The 21,409-nt window shown below is 42.3% G+C and overlaps 1 protein-coding gene across 3 annotated transcripts in view; it reads left to right on the top strand.

Annotated features, from left to right (window-relative positions):
• The window catches only part of RAPH1 (Ras association (RalGDS/AF-6) and pleckstrin homology domains 1), a 2,904,638-nt gene that overhangs the window by 2,740,249 nt on the left and 142,980 nt on the right, over positions 1-21,409 (top strand). For all 3 annotated transcript variants that reach the window (XM_044060647.1, XM_044060646.1, XM_044060645.1), the window contains one exon: positions 4,402-4,522. In XM_044060647.1, coding sequence (XP_043916582.1) covers positions 4,402-4,522 — 121 coding nt within the window. The remainder of the gene's footprint in view (positions 1-4,401; positions 4,523-21,409) is intronic.

Here is a 21,409-nt window from a genome sequence, read left to right as displayed (position 1 = left end):
TCTCTACAACAAATGCAGCAGGTACTTTGCCTTGATCTCTCCTGAGAGACAGCCACCCAGGGATGCTCTAGTCCATGCTTGGCCTCCCCATGTACTCTATGCCTTTCCCCTGCTGCCCTTAATTCCCAAATTCTTGCAGAAAGCTCTCAGGTTGAAGAGAACGATAGTCCTCATTGCTCCCTTCTGGCCTCAGCAAACCTGGTTCCCTTCTTTGGTCTCATCTGATTTGCCCGCCAGTGATGCTGGGCTCAACTATGGATCTGCTTTCTCATCCAGCAGGACATCCTCACCTGGACATTTGGGGACTGAAATTAACTGCATGATTTCTCCAGTTCCATTGATGGCTACACATCCCAGGCTCTCCTCCCCAATTCAAAAAATATTGATCTCAGCCCATAAATCCTCAAACCAAAAAGTCTGTAAGAGCAAATGTAAAAGGTTCTCTATATGGGCACAAAAGAAACTAGTAGATCTTTTCACATCTCCTGTCTTGGTACTTTTAGATTCTTTCGGCTTTTCGTTTCAATAATGGAGCTAGTTACTCCACCATTGAAGTACAACTAGCAGCTATCTTCAGTTTTCATTTTGGACAAGATTCTTCTTCACTGGCTTCATCCAAACTCTGTAAAGCCTTTCTTAGGGGCACCTTTCTGCTCCATCCCCCTATAAAAGACCCTACTCTTCCTTGGGACTTGACCATAATTTTGCAAGCTTTAGTCCACCCCCCATTTGAGCCAGTAGCTACAGTAGATTTGAAATTTCTTTCTTGGAAGACGTTGTTCCTGGTACTTTTTACTTCAACAAAAAGTCTTCGAGCTACAGGCACTTCTTGCAAATTTCCTTACTTGCTATTTCCAAATCCATCTGTTTTGCCTAAAGTCCAAAATAATATTAGTCTATTAAGCTTCCTGTTTTCTTCCCTAATTTTCAGAATAATAGGGAGTATACTCTTCATTTACTTAATGCACATAGACAGCTGTATTTCTATATAGATAGAACAAAGTCTTTCAGAAAGTCTGATCAGCTGTTTGTGTCTTTTTCTGTTAGAAAAGGTAAACCCATTACTAAGACTACTTTGGCAATATGGTTGAGACTATTGCCTTTATTTATTCCTCCAAGAATATTCCAGTGCCTGGTCAGATTAAGCCTCATTCAACAAAGTCTATTGGCAGCTTTCCAAGCCTTTTGGTCAAATGTATGTGTTGATGATATTTGTACAGCAGCTACTTGGTCAAACCCTCATACATTATTGCACATAATAAGTTGGACATCATCTCCAGGAACAAAAGTGCCTTCGGCTCTGCTGTATTCCGGAATATCTTTCCATGAGGGCCACCATGGGTTATTGTAGCTGAGGACTCTGTCCCACAGGCTAATGAATGAATGAAGATGACAGCATCAGATAAAGAAGTTATGTTCTTACCATAACGTTCCATCTGTGTTGTCTAACTTAATTCTTCATTAACCTTCCCCCAATCCAAGACTTCAAGAGATCTGATGGATATGTTCATAGGAATCACAGTTCTTTGCTGAACCCATGATGTTCTTATTGTTATTCTCTGCTGGCTATGTTGTTTTTTTGTTATCCATGGACAGCTGTTATTGCAAAGTTGATCTGAGGTAATCTGGAGGGGTGGAGAATTATGGGTAAGAGGGAGGAGCTTGAGCTTGGAATCTTTAGTTAGTGAAGTGGCCGGTTGGTTCTGAGGGACAGAACAGAGACCCACAGGTTAATTAAGAATGAAGACAGACAACATAAATGGAACGTTATGGTAAGAACCTAACTTCTTTTTTCTTGTGATCAAAAATCCATCATCTGGGTTTTTTGTGATGTTATCGCCTATGTTTGCTTTCTCCCATATTTTCCTAAAAATGTCGAGGGGGTGTAGAGGTTTTGTAACTGTACATAACCTTCTAAAATCTTTGCATATTTAGCAGAATGTGTCCGAATGGGAGGAAGAAGAATCTACAATAGTTTGAAAATCCACTGCAGTCCAAGGATGCAGTACTGTTGTGATAGGTTCAGCTTTGCTGTCTCTAGTTGCTGCTGGATTCTGTACTTCTCATAATGGATGTAATTGTGTAGGAGGTGTATCAAAATCAGCAGTAGAATTAGAGTCAGTTTCTTCCTCTGTATTTTGTTTGGCAGGTGGTGTCCATTGATATTTCTCCCTATCTATAACAGTCAGGAACTTGGTAATCTGCTTAATCTTTTTCAGTGTTAGCTTTTGGTGGAAATGTAGTTCCATATTTATGTTTGTGATACATTTGTTTCCCTTTATTAGCTATTCATATTAACATTTGATCTTATGGTGATAAAGTGGGTACTGAGTGTCGATGTTGGAGTCTAGTGCTGTAAAATGACCCAGAGGAATGCTTAGAAGTGATGGAAATAACTTGGGCTGTGTCTGGTGAATTGGTGGCAGTTTCTGCCACATTCACCTTCACCTGCCCTCTTGGAGCAGGAGGGACTATCAGCTTCTTGAGGCAAAAGGTGGATCACAAGGTGGAAGGGTTGAAGTAGGCAACTTAGGCCAGTCACCATCTGATGATTTTGGCTGCGTAACTGATCACTTTTCTAACATTCTTAACAGATACACAACCCAGGTGTGGGATTCTCATCTGTGCATTTTTGTAATGAGTTTACTGTTATATTAGCTGCCTGCAGCTGTGACTTTAACATCGGTTATATTTTAAATTTTCTTACTATGGATTCCTTTTCCTTATTTTCAGATTCTTATTGTCAGTCATTAAATGCTGACCAGCAAGAGGCTGGTACCTTATTATCTTTTTGTTAAGAAAATTTTAGAGACTCTGAAAAAAAAATTATCAGGAGTACCCTTTTCCAGAAACTCTCAAGTGCTATCATTTTAGTGAGCTCAGACTATTTTATCAAATAACTGCAGCTGTCTCTTCCATACTTATTAAACATATACCTGCCTAGAGTCCCACACTCCATCTCTGTTAAACCACTTGTACTGGCGCCCATTTTAAAAACCCACTCTCATACACCATAGTGTTAGATATGTGACTATAATTAGATTCACTCACATTCTCTGTTCCTTTTCTTTTTATTTTATTAGACCCCTACTGTCACACGAGAAAGGTGCTCTGTCGTTCTAAGAATACTTTGTCCTTTTGACAAGGATACTTTGTCCTTTTATATATTTATTAGATCCTGCTGGCACACAATGAAATAAACTTTATGCTGTTAGTATAGATATTTGCACATGCATACAGTTTACCTGCTCACATACAATTAAATCTAATGGAGAGGTTATTAGTAAAGCTTACCTGTAGAGACCTTAAACTGCTGATAGCAAAGAATGAAATTATGTATTGGTACACCAGAAACTTGCCTGACAGAAAACTTGTCACAAGGGAGGCAATTTCTAATGCAGTAGCATACAAAAGGCTCAGAAATCAGAGTCATGGAACCAAACAATTAAAGTGTACCACATTTTCACAGAACTCACTTCAGCAGAGAATAATAATCTTCTTTATTGCAAAGAAAGGCACATAGATGGCAGACTAGGAAATCAAAGTCCTTTCTCCCCAAACAGTAGAATCATACATTCTTTATACCTTTTCTGAATAAAAGCAATTTAATTGTATCAGTCTTAAAGCAACCACTGGCCAATTAAAAGTTAACACTATAGCATTAATTCTAAAAATGAAAATCTCCGGATTCTGTTTGACTTTTCATATTAGACATGAGTTCCAAAATCCACAAAAGAGCTTTCTACAAAGAGCAGAACTCTTCACACAACTTACCATGTTGGCATTTGTAATATTTGGCAGGTAGTAAATAATCAGATGCATACTGAAAAACATTCAGGAATCCATCCTGAAATGTAAGCATATTAGAATGAAATATGTACTCTCTATCATTTTTCTCCCTTTGTACTCATAACCCTTCACAACTGTCAAGAAAGTGTGCCATTTTGTGGCTATTCCAATTATTAGACAGTTGAGCTCTTTCTGTCTGTATGCTTTGTCTTATGAGAAATACATAGAATTGCCTATATTTTGTTGTCATGACTCTTGTGGTAACCTGAAGAGAGAGAATAAGGAAAGTGTACAAGCCAGTGTTTGGCATTCCTGGTTCTTTTTACATGGACACTGAAGACTGGTATCCTGTGGTTAAATTTGCTGGCAAAATCAGTCTTGAACAGAGGTATAATTATGCTAATTGTTTATCTGCTAAGAATTATACAAGTATATGTATAGGGCTTAGAAATTTTGTACATATGTAAGATAGTTAAGAACTGCAGTGTTTGAGAAAGAAATCGTAAAACTATATTTTAGTGTGCTTGTGTCTGTATGTAAGTGTAATCAGTAGTAACCGGAGATTTTCTTACAGAACTCTCTTGTTTTTTTTTTTTGTTTCGTTCTGTTTAGTATGGAAAGCGGCTCTACTTGAACTATCAGGATGCAGTGAAAAGAACAGAAGCAGCTTATGACTGGTCTTCATTGTCCAGCTCAAGCATGAAGTCTGGGTCAAGCTCTTCAAGTCTGCCAGGTAATCCTCATACAAAATCTTTTTAGTTTTAGAGGAAAGTAAACCATCTCAAATTGATGTGGTAGAAACTGTATTTACTGTAAAAATGTCATTGTCACAGCTAGGAAACTTTTTCTTGCTTGGTTGCTTATGCATGTTCAGCAGTTTCTCCTATCCAGGATCAGCTGACGTGTTCTTTACTTCCCCAGTGATTGCAGCAAAGAGAAGGAAGGAGTGGAACACAGTGGCCCTAAAGAGGGCTGAGACTGTGAAACATAGATGTTATCCTTTTAGTGATGACTCTCCAGAGTTCACTTTTCCAGCACAGCTTGAGATGTTTATGTGGGTACCCATTGTAATGCTGCTCAGTGCAGACAGACAGGACATCACATAACTCCCAAGGGTATACTATTCTCAGTACAGGTACCCAAACTAGATTCCTGGAAGGAGGATAGCAGCTTTCACAAATAAGAGCGAAAGAGAAGAGAGAGCACAAAGGATAACAGAGAAAGAAAACATATGCTTTTGTAGATTATTGTTGAGATTAGTGTAGAGGTTTACATCTTGGAAAGAATGCTGTAAGAAGATGTATCCTATCATGGAAAGAGATGGGAAGTGAGTCCTCTTGATTATGGGAACTACATTTGATAAGAGGAGAGCTGGATTTTATTATCCACACATGTAGGGCCCATAACCATACCAGAAGAATGTAGAGCTCCTGAAATCACAGACACTCAGGTTAAAACAGCCCTCTCCAAAGCCAAAAACACAGCATCAGTGAGACCGGACGGTGTCCCAGGCGGCGTCCTACACGAGCCCAAAGGTAAACTAACCCCTCGCCTAAACACACTGTTCAAACTCAGCCTGTCCACAGGTTACGTACCCATAGACTAGCGCACAGCAACAGTTATTCCACTCCACAAAGGTGGAGCCACAACAGACCCCAGGAACTATTGCCCTATAAGCCTGACTAGCTTGGTCTGCAAGGCTATGGAGCACATCATCATGGAACTCATTAACAGAGACATTGGGAACCTCCAAACATTGGACCCTACCCAGTTCAGCTTTAAGAGCAGATAATGCCTTCTAAACCTGGTGGACTTCTTTGAGACAGTTACCAAGGCTATAGACAAGGGAAAGGTGGTACACACAGCCTACCTAGACCTCCCAAAGACCTTTGACACCATTCCCCATTCTGGTATTATAGACAAGCTCACCAGCCTGAACATAAACCCCTACGTCACAAGATGGGTTGCCAACTGGCTCACGGACAGAACCCACATGGTAAGAGTTGCGGGAGCTAGGTCTGACTCCAAACCGGTTACAAGTGGCGTTCCCCAGGGCTCAGTCCTAGGACCCCTCCTGTTCGGCATATACTTCTCAGAGGTACAGGCAAGCACAGGAGGACCATGGCTGACCAAGTTCACAGACGACTGCAAACTAGGGGCTATAATTGACTCTTCGGCTGACACTGACATCCTCCAATAGGGTCTCACTGAGACGGACACCTGGTGTCAAAATCGTGGCCTCAAGCTAAATGCCAAAAAGTGCATGGTCATCCCATTTGGAAAAAACAAAGTACCCACAAACTACCACATAGGTGGTAGTCCCCTAATTACGGTAGACGTAATAAGGGATCTGGGGACCCAAGTAGATAGTAAACTTTCCTTTGATAATCACATTGCCAAAGTGGTTAGAAAATCCTTCTACATGGCACACCTTATCACAAAAGGGTTCATCAAGATCAAAAGAATTCATTGTGCCCCCTACTCATCACTCATCAGACCCATCATAGAGTACAATGCCCCATTTGTCATGTATCTTGCAAGACACCTGCAACAGCTGGAAAGACCACAGAAGTACCTCACCAAGAGGATCACTGGCCTTAAACAGATGCCCTATGTAGCTCGACTGAAGAAATTCCAGTTGTACTCTGTTGCATACCGCCTACTCAGAGGTGATCTCTGCCTGACATATAAGGCCATGAACTGATGGACATGCTCCACCTAAAGAAAAGCTTATCCCCTCGAGCAACATGCCCTAGGGATCGAAACCTCACCACAACAATAAATAGGATGTGCTGGAGGGATAGATTCCTGTCACAGAGACTTCCCATGCTTTAGAACAAGATTCCAATCTACATTAGGCAGAGCTCCTTGCTAACACTCTTCAAGAGAAACCTTGACGAGTGGATGGGAAATAGAAAGTTTACCCCAGGGATCACTTCAGTGGCTGTGCTGGACAGAGGCACAGGGAAGTAATCTAACAGGGTGGCGAAAGCCAACACATTCTGGCTAGCCTTATAAATGCCTTCAGGCAGATAGCCTAGTTACCTACCTATGAACCTCTGAACCTTTATTTCAAATGGTAAGTGTCATGTTGAAGAAGAGAAGTTTAAATGAAATCACTCCATGATGCCCTTCTTAGATGTAGCACTGGTATTCTGAATGATGAAGCTAGGCTGCACTCCATGAAGGCTTTCATTGAGTGACTGAAGGTCAGGTGTACAGACCAAGGAGCTGGCTTCATGGGTGATGAGGAATCCATCTGGAAAGATGTATACTGGGACCTTGATGATGTGCAGCAGTCTGGGTCAAGAAACCGGATACTTGACAGTAGGTTTTCTTGCTTGGTTGTGAAGATTACATTCAAAGAATAGAATAAATTACCAGATTCCTTAAAACTAGACTGCTAATGATACAAATACTGTTGTACTGAAGTTCTCAAGCAGCTCTTCATGATTACATCCCTAGAGCCAACAAAACTGGCTAAAGTCTTAAGATGGTTGAAAAAATGGCCTGAAAATGTGCACACTTACCAAAGTGAGGTTCTCAGTGCGAGTGCATGTGTATCAGGGTTCAACTGTGAGCCAATTGCTGTTCATAGCAAACAGGTCAGAGGGGACAAATCAACAAGGCTGCTTTATGCAGATGATGTGGCATTACAGGCAGACTCTGAGCAAGAACTCAACAAAGGGTAGGGGAATGGAATGCAAAACTGAAGGCACATAGGATGAACTAGAGTACAGATAAAGACCATTGTAATGGCAGCAAATGGGGAAGTCAGAAGAAGCTAAGAATTGAGATAGAAGGGAATCTAGTGGAACAGGTTAGTAGCTTCAGTTATCTTGGAGGGGTGGTTGAGAAGAAGGGAAGTTTGAATGATGAGGATAAAGATAGAATTGAGGTAGGGGCGCTGCAGCTAACTTGCATGAAGTGTCAGGGTAGTGCATGACAGAAGAATGCCAAAGAAGCTGAAAAGTAAGGTGTACAAAACAGTGGTGCACCCAGTACGGTAGAGAAACCTGGACATTAAAGGCTGAGCAGTTAAGGAGGCTAAAGATGATGGTGATTAAATGCCTGAGATGGGGCTGGTAGGATGCACACTGTGGGACAGACAATAGTGTCGATGCCAGAGTAGCTTCATTTACAGAGAAAGTCTAAGAGAGCATATTATGAGGGCTTGGGAACATGTGTAGAAAAACAGAAGACAGTCTGGTGGAGATGATTTGGGACAGACAGGAGGAAATGAGAGAATCCAGCAAAGATATGGATAGATTGTGTGAGAGAAGACCTGCAATGGTAAGACACGACTGTTGAAGGTAGAAGAGTCTCATGGACCTTGGGACCCAGGTGGACAGTAGTCTCTCCTTTGATAGTCACATCATCACAGTAGTCAGGGAGTCCTTCTACGTGGCACACCTCATCATAAAAGGGTTCTCATCCAGGAAAAAAGAGGTCATTGTTCCCCTCTACTCGTCACTCATTAGACCCATTAGAGTACAACGCCCCTTTTGGAATGTACCTCACAAGACATCTACAGCAGCTGGAAAGGCCACAGAAGTACCTCACAAAGAAGATTACTGGCCTCAAACAAATGCCCTACACTGACCGCCTCAAAAAACTCTAGCTTTACTCCATAGCATATCGCCTACTCAGAGGTGATCTCTGCCTAACATATAAAGCTATGTCCAACCCAGAGCTGTTGGACATGCTACACCTAAAGAAATCCCAATCCCTTCAAGCTACACGCTCTAGGGACCTAAACCTTGTCACCACAATAAACAGGACATACTGGAGGGATAGATTCATGTCCCAGAGACTTCCTATACTCTGGAACAAGCTACCCATCTATGTCAAGCAAAGTTCTTCATTATCACTCTTCAAGAAAAATCTTGATGAGTGGATGGGAAATAGGAAATACACTCCGGGGATCACTTCTGTGTCTCTGCTAGACAGTGGCACAGGAAAATAACTTTCTTGAGTGGCGTAAGCTATGGTACCTTGCTGGCTAGGCTTACCTAGGCCCGTGGGCCGATAGCCTAGTACCTACCTATGAATCGAGATAAATGGCGATATTTGACACGACACCCTGATTCCCATGGAGAAAATGGAAAAAAGGAAGTTGATGATTTAATTACTTCTTCCTATGCCCTACTTGGTAACTAATTGAATTTATTAATGATGTACAACTCACCTTAGATGCAGTACCATCAGAACGTATTATTTTGCTAGGAGATTGCAGTGTGGTAATTAACTTTAAGATGGACAAATATAATTGTGTCATCTTATCAGTCACATGCCCAGCACTTATTACATTTTATAAAGACTTACTATATATTGGATGCTTGGTGGCACATCAGTCCAGACAGATAAATAAACATGTAGAACATATGACACATTGTAAACTCAATGTAGTGTTAATTTCTAAAAATGTTATACGTACACACCAGAAGTAAGGTTACTTACCAGAATATGATTGTACCTTTCCCCTGCAAAATAAAATAATCCTGCGTAATGTATACAAGCTTCACTTCTGTTTTACTAAATTGGTAAAAACAGACAATTTTCAAGATCTGTCATTTGTACAAAAAATTAAGGAGTCCATTTTTCAATATTGGGGGGGGGGGGTTCCTAAGGTACTACTTTTCAGACAAAACGAGCTGCATTAGAAGTTATTTTTTAACTGAAACTGGCAAACTCGTTACTTTAGGATAAAAGAAAACAAAACAATCAAAATGCAAGAGTTTTAAGGCCAGTTAAAGGTATGGTAAACATCACTTCCAATTGACTGGGGAAAAATTATTTCCAGAGCTGGACATTGTTGAATCAAGAATTTATGATGGTTAACATGGTTAACAAGAGACTAAATATTCTAAAATGGTGAAAGGGGACAGAATAATAGAGTCATGGAAACTACAAGGCAACTTGGCCAGGAGACCATTAACATATTGCCAGTACCCATATTAGACCCTACCTCCATTTTCAAGGATGACAGGCCATTCATACTGGGATGAATGCCCGTCCTATTGTCTGGCGCCCTTTTGAAGGGAAGTTGGTGGACTGCACTGGTTAATTTGGAGAGGAAGTTAGTTCCATAGAAGGGGTAGGTGCTGCATGATAAATCTGTCTGTCCACTTCCTTCTGTTTATTTGTGCATTTCATGTGACTCTCTAGGCGTGGGATCTAAGAGTCTGCTATTCAGGAGGAGGATGGGCTAGAAATAATGTTGAAATCATTGTGAGAGAGAGTCGTTTGAAGGCAGTGAGTGATGTTATCAGAATCAGTGACTAAAGTTTTTACTCATGGCAGTCAGACTCCAGTGTAATCATGGAACAGTCTTCATGTTGCCCAGGAGGCTGTGATGGTGAGGAGGAGAGTGCATTCAGGCAGCAGTTGTAGGACAACCTCAGTAAAGTGGTACAAAATAAGCTGGTCTTGATAATGGGTGACCTAAATGCTCATTTCAGGACAAACAGAGCAGTATATGGGGATTGCCTTCATCCACATGATTGAGGCAGTGGGAGTAATAAAGAAGGGGCTATTTTGACTGCTGCCTGGCTAATGGATTAATGGTTGCAAACACATGGCTTACATACCAGAGTGGGCAGTATTCAGTTCAAGTATACTACCTTCTAGCAAGGAAAAGGCATTGAGCTTAAATCAAAGATTATAGAATCATCCATAGTGAAATGTTTAGTCCCCAGCACAACCCATTGGTGGCTACAATCACCTGCAAGTAGTGGTCATTGAAGGCTGTTTCATCAGCAGAGACTAGGTTGAATAATCATGGTTTGAGCACCTCAGGAAGAAAAGGAAGTAGATGGAGTAGGCAGATTCTGAAACCCACGTGTATGAATTCACGATAACAGATCTGCAGACGAGGCAGGTATGAAGTAAAAAATGAGCAAAGCTGGTGGTGGAATGCAGGCGCCCAGAAAGTTATCAAGACGGAGCAGGGTAAGAAGAAATACTGGCTGGTTAACATAACTAATAAGAGTGTACTCACTCTGGCAAAGAACAAGTCATCAGGAAACCTCTACCAGCGTCTGGAAAGTCACTCAGCAGAAGGCACAAAGATCTATCAGGTGTAAGGCAACAAGAGAAAGACAAAAGAGATGGTTATTGGACACTATTCATAAGGAATGCTTACAGCAGTGTGTTCACCAGTCCAGAGAACATCAAGGGCAGATGGAAGAATTACTTCATGAAGCTTCTGAATGAGGAAAACCAATAGAAATTACACTGCTGCAGGCATAGTCTACATGAAAGAGGAAGGCACACCCACCCTCAAAGAAGTGTAAAGTGCGCAAAGGAACGTGAAGTTTTGTGACAGCTCAGATGAAGTTTCTGCAGATATGATCAGAGCATTTGGTATCCTAGCCAGAAATCCTGTAGAGATATTAGAAATATTTCAGAAAATGTATATAAAGCAGAGAAGTAGGGAAATTAAATGACACAAATGGAAATATTTATGAAAGACTTAAACATGCCAAGGTTAGAAGTAGATGAGGATCAACAATTAACAGTTAAGGCAGGAGGAGATGAGATAAAAGTGGTGATGTATAACCAGTCTACAGGAAAATGTCTAGAAGTAAATGGTATTCTGATGGAAGTTTGGAAGTTAGCAGGAAAGAAGGTGGTAAAGATCTGGAAGGTTTTCTTTAACAATATTTTAAAAGGAGCAGAGGCATCAACATCCTGGCAAAAACTGTGGTGACCGAAATACCTAAAGAAAGTAAAGACACATTAGATCCAGCTTTTTATATAGGCCCATTTGAATTTTAAACCATTATTATAAAATGTTCGTCTGTAATGGCTAAAAGAATGGCAAAGGTGATGCCAAAACTGATAGATATGGATCAGTTTGGTTTTGTGGAGGGGTGGCAAATATTTGACAACTAACAGAACAGTGGTGATCCAGAGGGAAGCAGAATGTAAGAAAATACCACTGTTGTTGGTGGGTATTGATGCAGAGAAAATGTTCGACATAGTAAGCTGGGATGTTATGAGCAGGGCGATGAAAGCATTTCCGTTTCGTGATACAATAATTAAGTTAATAAGAAGGATATATGGTGGATTAGAGACCAATATCCAAGTGGGAGGGTTCCTCTCTAATAAGGTATGTCTGAACAGAGGAACCAGGCAGGGTTGTCCTCTTTCCCCATTGTTGTTTGTGTTATATTTAGAACCATTGGCAAAGAAAGCAAGGGACTCTAAATTCAAGGATATAATTGGTATTGTGGTCAAGAAAAGTTGGTTTTATTTGTAGAGTACATTATTTAGTACCTGATGGAACCAGAAAAAGGGCATCTCAATGTTGTGGAATATTTTGAGACCGGTTCAAGTCTTTTTGAGATCTAAAATTAATGAAAATAACACAAAGGCTATGGAGAGAAATTATGTACCCACATATGAATTGGTTCAGCAATACTCCTATTTATGGGGACATGATAAAATGAAGTATTTAGGAGTATGGATTAAAAAGGATTCTGTTATGGCAGACAAGGATATGTGTAAAGAAACTAAACGATAATACAAAAATTGAGAAACTTGAAGTTCTTCCCTATAGATATAGATAGCAAGGTACAAGCAGTAAAAATACTTAGTCCCTTTTGTTTTATACACAGGTCAGGCATATTTTTATTAACCAGAGGAGAAGTTGTGGATAATACTTAATAAAGAGTTGAAGGATTTTAACTGGGTGGGGAAGAGGGCAAGAGTCAAGTGGGATAAGTTGATTCTCTCAGTAGTAGAACAAGGAGGTTTAGGATTACCTGATTTGAATGGATATTTTAGAGCTACACAGTTAAGGCTCTTATACATAACACAAGCAGAAAGCTACAGTTCAAAATGGAAAGGGATAATGACGAAACAGTTGAGTAATTCAACAAATAAGGATAGAGTCATATTTTGGATACAGATCCTTAAGGAGAATGAAAGTAGTCATACAGAATATTATATTTATAAAGTAGTAGAAAGTATACTAAAAAATAAGTCAACATAGCGATGGAGAAAGAAGATTCTGCTGATGGGGTGACTGCAATTAGGGGTGCAGATAATAGCCAAGAGGAGGCTGGAATTTACTGGTGGAAGATGGCAAAAGAACCAAGGTATTGCAAACAAATAATTGGAGACGAAAGCCTTTAGAGTGGGAAGAGGCCAAGATGACATTTGGATTGCAGGCTAGTGATTGCCTTCCCAGTCAGGGATTGATATCGGAGTACAGACAGAGAAGGGGACAGGGGAATCCTAAATGAAAGAACTGCACTAATTGAGTTTTTAACTGAATCCAGAACAGAAGCTGCTGTTAAAAAGGGATAATTAGTACAGCATATAAAATATTGCACAATAACTATAGGAATAAGAAATGCATCATCATTCCCTTCAGTGCAAACAGTGTCACTTCACACTACCAAATTAACAACCATAGTGTAAGTACCCATGAAGTGGTAGGGGACCTGGGATCACAAATTTACTGCAGCCTTAACTTCGACCACCATGTATTTACTGTAGTAAAGAAAGCTTTCTACATAGCACATTTCATTAGTAAAGGCATTGCCCCAAGAGCAAAAAAAGTTATAATCCACCTATACTCAGCACTTATCCGGCCTATAGTTAAGTATAACACCCCATTCCTCATGTACTTTACTAAACACCTGCAGCACTTGGAGAGATCTGAGAGGTTTCTAACAAAGAAGATCAAGGAGCTCCAGCATGTGCCTTGCACAGACCGACTGAAGTCACTGTCACTATACTTCATATCGTGTAGGCTTCTTGGGGGAGACTTATGCCTGGCCTACAGAGCAGTACAAGACCCAAACCTAATGAACTTGCTGCATATCCATAAATCAAATGGGACAAGGGCTACCCATTCCAGGGACCTAAATATGGCCCGTGACTGAAATAGGACATGCTGGAGGGACAGATTTATCTCCCAGCGACTGCTGGAACAGGCTATCAGTTCATGTGATGTAGAGCACCTCTATGACACTGTTCAAGAGGAAAATGAATGAGTGGATGGGGTACCGTAAATTCTTACCGGGGATAGCACCCGCAACCCTCCTGGAAATGGGCAGTCATCATTAAATGCAATCTTGGGTGTACTGACTAGCATTTCTATGGTATTACATTGGGATGAAATGGCTATGCTAAAAATTACCTCTGGGTCAATAGCCTAGTAATCTCCTGTGATCCTATGAATCAGTCAGTGGAGATCAGAAAAGTTTGGGAAGAGAGACTAGATCAGACTTTAAAAATTCCCTATGGAGTATTCTGTCTGGAGTACTGGACAAGCAAATGAGTGTAACTAAGAAAATTATTTTTTTAAGCTGTGATACAGGATCTGACTTGCCTAGACATGGTAGTGCCTTGTTGGGTTTAATTCTGGTAGCTGCCACAAAGCAATGGAAATCAGTCTAAATCAACTGTACTTGAAGTAGTGACTATTGTAACAGAGACAAAAGAACAGGGCATAGGATTTGTAGAAAATGGTAGGAGTAAATTACATAGAAGAAAATGAAAACTGTGGAAAAAAATGCAAAAACATTTTGGTGAAGGAATGAGGTTTAAGAGAAGGCAGGAATTGAACAATTTATATAATGTTGCTTTATGATGTACAATGTTTGTAAATATGAACTTGGTAATATGGTTTGATTACTTTTATATAAATGTAAGTTTGCCTAAGTTACAGGGGGGGGGGAGCAGTCGACTCCCAGGTTTTCTGAACCTTCTCTCCCTCTCGGAGCTTCAGCATTTGATTGGCTCTGGCTTCCTTCTCAGGCAGACAGCCTGCAGGGGGGAGGGTGCTAGTGGAAAAGGAACTTTCTCGCTCTGCTCCGCTGGTCTCCTCTTCCCTGGGGAGTTAAGCTTTCGAGGTAGTGAAAAGGGTCTTTTCTGAACCTTCAGATCAGGTGGGTCCCATCCCCCTTGGCTCCATCCTCAACTACTACTTTGACTTTGTTTCGTGAGCCTCACCACTCCACTCTATGGGGACAGCAGGTCCAAAGTTTTCAGACTTCCCAGTCTGGGATTCCTTCTTCTTCTGACACTTCCTAGATCATCCCACCGAGGAAGTCCCTAGGAAGATGGAGGTGTAAGAGGAAACAACTAGACTCACCCCAGGAGTCTCTCACCACTGATACCGACTCAGATGAAGGAGAACGGTCCCCCAAATCACCACCTAATGACATCTCCTTCAAAGACATCCTCAAACTCCTAAAACAAAAGGGTGAGTAGTCTGGCCAAAACCCTTCTCCTAAGGAGTTTGTATATCTGGAAGCTTTCAGGATTGGCCCGTCTACCTCCTGAGTAGAACCCACCTCCCAACAAGGTGGTGGACCTAATTTGTCAGAAGGCTTGGAAAGAACCTGACTCAACCAAACCCATCCCCAAGAGACCAAATAAAACTATGGCACTGCCAATAGAAAGGAAGATGTTCTTCGTGTTTCACTGTTGCAGTTATCACATTTGGGTTATCTACCTGCAGGTAGCCCTCAGTCGGCCTGAATACCAGAGTCTTGGAATTTCTGTGTCGGATGCTGTCACCTCTTCCATGACGTCAGATCGTCAGGGGTATAAAACATGCAGCCAACGCCATTACATCAGCTTTTCTTGCTGCGCGGGAGCCCTTAGCAAAAGTAGTTTGCAAGTGCCGGTTGGCACGCGTTTCAAACCTGAAGTCTTCTAAAGCTAAGTACCCGTTGGGATCCTATTTTCCTTGCTCTAACCGATGTCAGAAAAAGTTAACAATTGTCTTGCCTATGGAAAGCAACTACCTCGCAGAGATTTTCATTCTTACTGCGTCACCTGTTTAGGCCCAGACCACGATGTTCCTCACTGTCGGTTTTGTGACTTGTTCAACGCCTGAACTATTCATCATTGGACTGTCTTTGTCGCTAAATTCTTTTGCTCTCATTCTCCGTATTCTAAAATGGCTTTGTTAAGCCATCCGACTACCGATCTCTAAAAATGTAAGGATAAAGACAGAGACAGACCGCATAGGTCCAAAACTGCCGACGACGCTTCCGTTAAGCTAGTCGCCAGTCCGCTGGTACTCAGTGAGACGCTTTTGCAGCCCCTGATACCCACTTCTACAGATTTGCAGGCCTCTGCTGAGACCCATTCGGAGTCTGGTATGCTGCAAGATGCTTCTTTGACTATGGAACCTGCGGATGTCTCTACCTTGGATGGGTCCAGAGCCACTGTGCAGGTACCAGCTTCTCAGGGTGTATTCAGACCTTCCCATGTTCGTATTAAACAGACTACTTCATTTTTTACTAAAACTGCCAATTTCTCAGGCCCAGAATTCGCACTACATCTATGAAACCGACAACCAAAGCACAGTCTCAAGCTCCCATGCCTCAAAAACAAATGCTTAGAATGGCTGAAGACCTTATTACTTTAATTAGGGGAAGTCAGCCTTCCCCCTCTAAAAGACAAATAATTGATTTTCCTTCTGATTCTACAGACCATGAGTAAGATGACTCTGACCCCTCTGATTACCAGGACACATACCATTATCCACATATGAGGATTCAGATGCAGAGGATTCCATTCCCTCTGCCTCCCCTCCAGAGTACTTTTCTTTCGGTGAAACCTTGCATACCTTAAGAGAGTATTTCCACAGGGAATGCCAGGACTTCCCTCAGTCCAAAAAGAGACTAAGGAAATTTTTAGACTTGCCTCAGCACAGGCCTCTAGCTATACCCCCTGTCCTAAATATTGCAGATGATGTCTTCATGGAATCAAGTCTTACCCCCTGATACTTTACCTCCAGCTCCTAGGAAAGCCTGACAAGGTACTACAGAGAACCTGACTCTCACAAATTTCTCCTTAAAAATCCTGCTATGGGTCCAGAGACCATTTCCCAGGGACCTAAAGGTATTAAGGCTGCTATAGGAAAAATCCCTACCCCTTCGGACTGGGATTCCAGGGTTTTAGACAGATGGGGTAAGAAGGTATATACCTCTGCAACTCTTGCCATCAGGGCTTTAAATTGCCAGTTTCACATGTTGAAGTACCAGCAGCATATTATGGAACTAATTAAACAAAAAATGTTGTTGATTCCTGATTGTGCAGAAAATAAAGATTTACAAGAGTTAATGCATTCTGCAAACCAAGTTGATAAACATACTTTGCAGTGTGGTTTTGATGCCTTAGAAGCATCTTGCAGGGCTGCTGTCACTGGGTCTGTTCTGAGAAGGCATGCTTGGCTGAAGGAACAAATCTTGCCAGACCATGTCAAACCAAAATTACTAGATGCTCCATTAAACCAAGAATGTTTGTTTGGCACAAAATCAGAAGAAGTTCTTAAAAAGATGGAGGAAAAAGCTAAATCTATGCAAACTGTTAAAGATTTCTTACAGGTACAGCCAATTAGATTCAGTAAGCATTGGCCTTCAAAAAAATGGTCCTTCCCAGTCCCTCCCAGGCCTTCTCAGTCCAAACCCAGGGGCACCAAACCACAAAGACTACAGTCTCAGGGTATGCACAGATCTAAATAATGGAGTGCTCCCACGTCAAAAACAGGGAGTGGTAAGCCACCCTCTTATGGAAAAAGTTCACAATGACTTGTCCTCCATCCTTCCCAGCCATGCCCAAGTACTTGCACCCCTATGAGGAAAACACGCCCTGCATGCAAACAACTGGGAATCCATTACCCATGACCGATGGGTCTTAAACATTGAATCCCAGGGATACAGATTCTACTTCCAGTCACTGCCAACCCCAAGCAGATTGCCAGACCTTCCTCCAAACCAGTGGGCAGAGGCCCAAAAGCAAGTACTTTCTCTTCTCAGTATCAGAGCTATTCAACCTGTTCCAACAGAGCAAAGGGGACAGGGTTTCTACTCCAGACTGTTTCTGGTGCCCAGAAAAGAGAACTCTTGACGCCCTATTCTGGATCTGTCAGTTCTCAACACCTTTCTGTTGGTACCAAAGTTCAAAATGCTTACACTCCAACAGCTGCTTCCTATGCTAGCCAAGGACTCCTGACTGGTCACCCTAGACTTAAAAGAAGCTAATCTGCACTTCCCCATAAGGGAATCTTGCAGGAAATAACTACCTTTCAGGGCAGGCTCTGTGCACTGTCAGTTCTCTGCACTTCCCTTTGGCTTATCTGCAACACCTAGGGTATTCACAAAATGCCTGGTTCCAGCCATTGCATGTTTCAGGCAGAGAAACATTCAAATTTACCCATACTTGGACATTTACTTCATTCAGGCGGACAGTCAGAAATTGCTACTTCAACACCTGACATTTGTAAAGAGACTCCTAACTTCTCTGGGGTATACCATCAACGAAAAGAAATCACATCTGGTATCCAGCCAAAAAATTGTATTCCTGGGAGCAAGCTTGAACACAACTTCCTAGATGGCATTCCTCTCTCCAGAAAAGCAGGTTTGTTTGACAAATTACTTCAAACTACTGGCCATCCAAATCCAGCTATCTGCAAGAAAAATACTGCAAGCCCTAGGGTTCATGGCCTCATGCATTCTCCTAATTCCATATGCAAGACTGCATATGAGAAAACTTCAGTGGTACTTAAAATGTCTCTGGTGTCAACATTCTCAGGACCTGGAAACAGTGATTCCTATCATTCCTTGCCTAAGGACCGAGTTCCTTTGGTGGGCAGAGGCATGCAACCACAACAAGGGACTCCCTTTCATTCAAACCCACGCCATCCAAACCCTGACAACAAAAGCATCAAACTATGCATGGGGGGCTCACATGGCAGGCAAATGGAGCCCAGGACAAATGGGCCTGCATAAAAGAAATGTTAGCTGTACAGAATGCACTGACAGCCTTCAAATACCTTATTATTCCAGGACAACTCTTGATAAAGACATACAACACCACAGTTAATGTGGTACATAAACAAGCAGGGGGGAACTCATTCCTACCCACTCTGCAGGTTAGCTATGGCTCTGTGGAACACAGCCTTGAGCAACCAAGTGCACCTGCAAGCTCAATTCCTGCCAGGCAAACAAAATTCACTGGCAGATGACTTAAGCAGAAATCTAATGGACCCACACGAGTGGAAACTGGAACCCAACTCATTCAAGCTTCTAATCCACAGGTGGGGGACACCAGAGGTGGACCTCTTTGCTTCCACCCAAAACCATCAATTGAGCAAATTTTGCACCAGAACTCCCCACAGCCAAGCATGGAAAGTGGATATACTATCCTTTACATGGGAAAACCTCTCAATCTGTGCTTTTCCCCCTCTGTCCCTCCTCTCAAAAGTACTACTCAAGATCAAACAGGACAGGCCAAGGACAATCCTTATTGCACCAGACTAGCCACGCCAGCACTGGTACCCACTTTTACCCAGTTTGATAACAGTGCCACCCTGGCACCTGCATCAGACCCCCTCTCTGCTGTCCCAGCAGGAGGGCCAGATTTTGCATCCTAGGCTGCAAACCCTGAACCTAGCAGCCTGGCTTATTCCCTGAATACATCACCAGCAACCCTCAGCAAGCAGGTGCTGGATGTCATCCTTAAGGCCAGGAGACCTAGTACTAGGAAATCCTATTCAGAAAAGTGGAAAAGATACTGTTCTTGGAGCCAGTCTCAGGAAAAGGACACAGCCATGCCCACCTTACCTCGAATCCTAGATCATCTAGGAGAGCTGCTCCACAAAGTCCTATCCTTCTCATCAGTTAAGATTCATGCCTCTACCATCTCAGCTTATTGCAATACTGTACCACCCCTCTTCTCTCACCCTCTGTTCAAACAGTTCCTGAGAGGAGCTAACAATTTAAGACCCCCGAGGAGAGCTCCAACTCCTGCCTGGGACCTTAACTTTGTACTAGAGAAGCTCACGCTTCCCCCTTTTGAGCCTTCTGCTACAGCAGAGTTAAAATTCCTCTCACTTCAGCAAGAAGTGTGTCTGAGTTACAGGCTCTTATGGCTGTGGAACCCTTCATTATCTTCCATGCGGACAGGGTTTCCCTCAGGACTAACCCATCATTTAGGCCCAAGGTGGTATCCAGTATGGCTTTAAACCAATCCATCCATTTACCAACCTTTTTTCCTAATCCTCAGAATAAAGGGGGAAAGGATCCTGCACTCCTTGGACATGCACAGACAGCTTAGGTTCTACCTTGACAGGACAAAACCTTTCAGAAAATCTGACCAGCTGCTAGTCAGCTTTGCTACAGGGGCAGAGGGCAAGGCCATTTCAAAGCAAACCATCTCCAAATGGATAGCACACTGCATCCATTTCTGCTACAAACACCATAGAAAACCTACCCCACAGGGGATCAGAACCCATTCCACTAGGGCTACCTCAATCTCTACAGCATTTCTCAGGGGAATCCCTTCGGGGACATCCTGGAAACTGCAACCTGGAGTTCAGTACACACCTTCACCAAGAATTACCACTTACCTATCTTTTCTAAATCCAGAGTTGAATTTGCTACAGCAGTCTTACAAGGCCTGCTAGCCAGCCCTAATACTTCTTGACACCCTCCACCCTTCCTCAACTTTGGGAATCAACCCAAATGTGATGACTGCAACAATGAAACATAAAGAACATAGTACAGTTGTGTACACTTACCATAAATGTAGATGTTCAAGTGTATTCACTGTTGCAGTCCTGGTTACCCTCCCTCCAGCCCCCTGACTTTTCTATACTTTCTACCTATCCTCTTTTTTGGCCATATCTTATGGCAGTGGTATTTACTTTTTACTGGAGGTGTTCCACACCATGTAATTGCTTTCTATTTTGGGGGTTCCTGACATCTGGGGCAAGAAAAACTGATGTAATGGCGTCGGCTGCATGTTTTATACCCCTGACAATCTGACGTCATGGAAGAGTCGACAGCATCTGACGCAGAAACCCAAGACTCTGGTATTCGGGCCGACTCATGGCTACCTGCAGGCAGATAACCCAAATGTGATGACTGCAACAGTGAATACACTCGAACATCTACATTTATGGTAAGTGTACACAACTGTACTTTTTGGTGTAAGGGTGTACCGATTGATGCCATGGTTGTGGCGGCTGCCACTAAAAAGGAACTTGTGGAGGGGAGGATTCAACTGTCCTTCCTCCTAATAGAGGGTCTAAGACAATGAACAGGTTGAGGAAGCAAGTGTATGTTTCAACGACTTTTGCCATTTGATCACTGAATTACCTAGCCCATTTTATGAGTTTGCAAAGGGATCTACTCGACAAACTTTCCAACTCCACGACTGAGAGAACCCAAGCATCTGTGGCCCCTCAGTTGGCTATCTTACAATCTGTTTTGAACGCCACCATGAGGCTCATCTCCAATGCAGTGGAAGGTGCCTCAAGAGCATCTGGTTCAAGCATGTCATTGAGGAGGCATGCCTGGATGTGCCTGTGTGATTTTGCAGAGCCTTTCAAGTCTTCTTTCATCAGCTCTCCATTTGACAGCTCCTCCCTTTTCGGACCCACTATTAAAGAAACACTTTCCAGGTGTTAGAAGGACGGAAAGAACTTGTCTGCCGTTGGAGTACATTTTTCGATCCCCCCCAAAGAACCTTTACAAGAATCAGTGGGGAGGTTGCAAGATGTGGTTCAAAATCTCAAGGTCCATTCCAAGACACACGTGTAACTAGTTCTCCCACAGGCAGATGGGGAAGTGATAATGGCAGAAGA

This window comes from Protopterus annectens, chromosome 2.part0 (assembly GCF_019279795.1).
Source record: "Protopterus annectens isolate FY-2018-M chromosome 2.part0, PAN1.0, whole genome shotgun sequence".
Lineage (NCBI taxonomy): Eukaryota > Metazoa > Chordata > Ceratodontiformes > Protopteridae > Protopterus > Protopterus annectens.
The sequence above is the reverse complement of the archived record's forward strand: the minus strand, read 5'-3'. Positions and strand labels throughout refer to the sequence as shown.